This window comes from Macrobrachium nipponense, chromosome 18 (genome assembly GCF_015104395.2).
Source record: "Macrobrachium nipponense isolate FS-2020 chromosome 18, ASM1510439v2, whole genome shotgun sequence".
Classification (NCBI taxonomy): Eukaryota; Metazoa; Arthropoda; class Malacostraca; order Decapoda; family Palaemonidae; genus Macrobrachium; species Macrobrachium nipponense.
Window position 1 is genome coordinate 82995329 of NC_087211.1, and position 3633 is coordinate 82998961.

The 3633-nt window shown below is 39.1% G+C and overlaps 1 protein-coding gene across 1 annotated transcript; it reads left to right on the top strand.

Annotated features, from left to right (window-relative positions):
• The first annotated feature begins 545 nt into the window (after nucleotides 1-545).
• On the top strand, nucleotides 546-1726 carry LOC135196863 (uncharacterized). Its single transcript, XM_064223639.1, has 3 exons — nucleotides 546-681; nucleotides 1048-1257; nucleotides 1371-1726. Exons 1-3 carry the CDS (start codon nucleotides 676-678, stop codon nucleotides 1539-1541), a joined length of 387 nt encoding a protein of 128 aa, XP_064079709.1. The 5' UTR covers nucleotides 546-675; the 3' UTR covers nucleotides 1542-1726.
• Nucleotides 1727-3633: the final 1907 nt, after the last annotated feature.

The following is a 3633-nucleotide window of genomic DNA, read 5'->3' on the forward strand; positions in this document are numbered from 1 at the left end:
TTTTTCCCTCTCTTTCTCTTCAACTCTGGTGTCCCATGGTATTGCGACATCAATGAGTGATACTTTCTTCTTGACTTTGTCAATCAACGTCACGTCTAGTCTATTTGCACGTATCACCCTATCCGTTCTGATACCATAGTCCCAGGGGATCTTTGCGTGATCGTTTTCTATCACTCCTCAGGTTGGTGCTCGTACCACTTATTACTGGCTAGGTAGCTGATGTTTCTTGTTATTATTATTATTTTTTTATTATTATTATTATTATTATTATTATTATTATTATTATTCTTATTATTATTATTCAGAAGATGAACCCTATTCATATGGAACAACCCAAGCCACCACACACAGGAGCCACTGACTCGAAATTCAAGCTTCCAAAGAATGAAGTGTTCATAGAAACAAGTAACTGAAAGAAATGGAAGATACAGAAACAGACCTTATTTCGTAGTGATTCCGTTCGTCTGTGACCGTGTCCTGTTCCCGAAGTTGAGTTCCCGAAGGTGAACACCTGATGGTGCTCGCTGGGAGACAAATCTCGAGTGTGAGAAACATTACTAGATTCCATAGTTTGGTCCGGTTTTTCCTGGCGATGTGGGAGGTCGTCAAGACCATATAAAAGGGGTTGGGGAAGTTCAGTTTATCCAGTTGACTGCTGACAGCCTTACGCCGAGGATGAAGGTAAGCGGTCTTCACACACACACACACACACACACACACACACACACACACACACACACACACACACACATATATATATGTGTGTGTGTGTGTGTGTGTGCGTATACTGAATATATAAGGACGTGTTTGTGTTCACTTAACGCACAGTACAATACCTAAAACATTTTGACACCTAGAATTAAAACACTTTTATTTTCATAACATTTTTTTTTATATTTCTTCTATTTCTTATTAATAAAAAGTCATAACATTCTTTTATATTTCTTCTATTTCTTATTAATAAAAAGTAATTCTGAAAAAAATCAACATCATAATAATCATAACGTGAGCAGATAAACATCCTGAAGAATCCTAAATGTCCTGCAGACTCTCCTGATCGTGCTGGTGTGTGTGGGCGTGGCCTCCTGCCAGGATGGGTCCTACATCCTGGATTCCAGAGGCGTCGACGCCCAGCAGGGGCTCCTTCCAGCACGACAGCTCTACGACAACTACGAGGCCTTCTCAGACGCCTTCAGGCGACGATCTCAGGAGATGGCCAGGGAGTACAGCTTGGACCAGACTGTCTACAACGACCCTGTGAGTTTTCGAAACTAACTACTCTTGTGTAAGTCCCATTTCTGTGAATATTTGACTAAATCATTCAAAGGCTTCTACATGGACTACGTATACTAATTTCCAATACCTTCCAGAACCCCGAGTACACCTGGGCTTATGCCGTCGACGCCAAATCCACCGGGGACATGAAGTCTGCCAGAGAGGAGCGTCGAGGGGACGTCGTTGTGGGTCAGTATTCTGTCATGGACCCTGATGGCACTCTGCGCACAGTCGACTACTCGGTCGCTCCAGGCACTGGATTCTAGGCCAAGGTCACCAAGGAAAGGGCTGACGGCGTTTCCAGCAGTCCAGACACGACATACAGCCAACAGAATCAGTATTCCCAGTACCAAAGACAGCAGTACAACCAGAATCAACAATCGTACAGGAATCAAAACCAGGAATCTCGCTTCCTGAATCAGAGGAACAACAGGAATGATTACCAAAATCAGTTCCAGAACCAGCAATACAGATATGAAAATGGTGAACGTTTCCAGAACCAGCAGTCAAACAGGAATTACTTCAGGACCAACAGGTCTAACACGGACAACTTCCAGAACCAACAGTATTACAGACAGAATTCCCAAAATCAAAACAGGAATGATCTCCAGTTTCAGGAACGAATGATGGGAATAACTATTCCAGTCAACGTATGGATCCAACAGGAATTACTTCAACAATGATCAGTACAATTCCCAAGAAATTTGTATTCCAGAGATTCAAACAACTTCCAGTCATTTGCTCAACGTTATGGAAACACAAACAGTCAAAATTACAACCAGTATAGTTCTAATTACAATAACAACCAGCAATATCAACTACAGAGAAATAACAACTACAACCAGAACAACAAAGACTCATCACAATACACCACAGATAGGTATGGAAACAACTATTACAACTCTCAGGAACAGAACAACAGGTACAAACCTAAACAACCAGAACAGAAACACAACCTACAATAAAACGAGTATGAAAAACCAGTATTACAGAATCCAGCAGAGGAACAACCAGAGACAACAGTACAATAATAACAACAACAACAATAACTGGAACAGGGATTCCAAACTACATCAAGAACCCTGACAAACTACCAGAGGTCACAACAGTACCAACAAGACAATCAGTTCCAGAGGTCACAGTACAACAGAGAAGGTCAACTCCAGAGGTCACAGTTCAATCAGAGAAGGTCAGTACCCAGGATTCCCCGGTTCCCGGTTCTCACAGAACCAGCAGAGAAGCCTGACCCAGCAGAACTCAAGACAGAACTCCAGTTCTATTCTCGCCAGAACTTCCAGAATCAGAACAGGTACAGCCAGAAACTACTCTCCCATCAGTGTGGTTTTTTCTTGCTTGATGGAATTGAATATCAGCTGATAAAAAAGGATTTATTTTATATATGACCCAACTGGCTCTTGAAACTGGAACACTGGATCCTCCTGATATATTTAGGTAGGCAAGTTCAATCCTGATAGTGATACCTTCAGGAAATGTAGATACAAATGAGTAAATGGGAGCAGAAATTTGGAAAATAATACTATTTCTATAAACACTTGTATTTTTATAATAAAGGCACCAGTATTTAGTTATCTGTAATTTTCCTTTGTGCAAGTTACGAGTATCTACACTTAGAAACCAATTGGAAAAAACAGCATTGATTATTTGCAAAAAAAAGTGAATATATATATATATATATATATATATATATATATATATGTATATATATATATATATATATATATATATATATATATATATATATATATATAAATTTATATATATATATATATATATATATATATATATAAATAAATAAATAAATAAATAAGTAAATATATATATAGAACTGTGGAAGAAGTCTGACCATTTAATGGGACACAAGCGTTTGATTGTTAACGACTCCAAAACAGAGAGAGAATAGTCATTGGGCGCTTGGGTGACAGTACGAAAATCCGTATATGAAAATGATGTTTTATATTTATTACAATGTTCTCGTATGTTAGAAAATTCTTTCGTTTTCAAAGTACATCCCGTACAGTGACTGACTCCGAGATGAGAGTCGATTCTGACTTTGAGCAGTCGGTGGCTCCCCACGTATTTCCCGATCTTACACTTCGGGCAAGTAAAGCAATATACCACCAAAGACCGCATCAAAGCCGGAAGTTTATCTTTGTGGGAGAACAAAGAACCCAGAGTTTTAGGATTTTTTGCTATCGACTTAAGATTCACGGCCGGAAAAGTTTTTCTGAATGACTTTTTGTATTTGCACCTTAGATGCGTTTGACTGAATGAAAGGTATAGAGGCATATATTAATAATTTAGGCACGTTCGGTACAAGTTGACGTGGCTGAAATTTAT

Coding starts and splice junctions, on each gene's coding strand:
- LOC135196863 (XM_064223639.1), top strand. Junction 1,258..1,370: donor AGACTGTCTACAACGACCCT/GTGAGTTTTCGA, acceptor AATACCTTCCAG/AACCCCGAGTACACCTGGGC.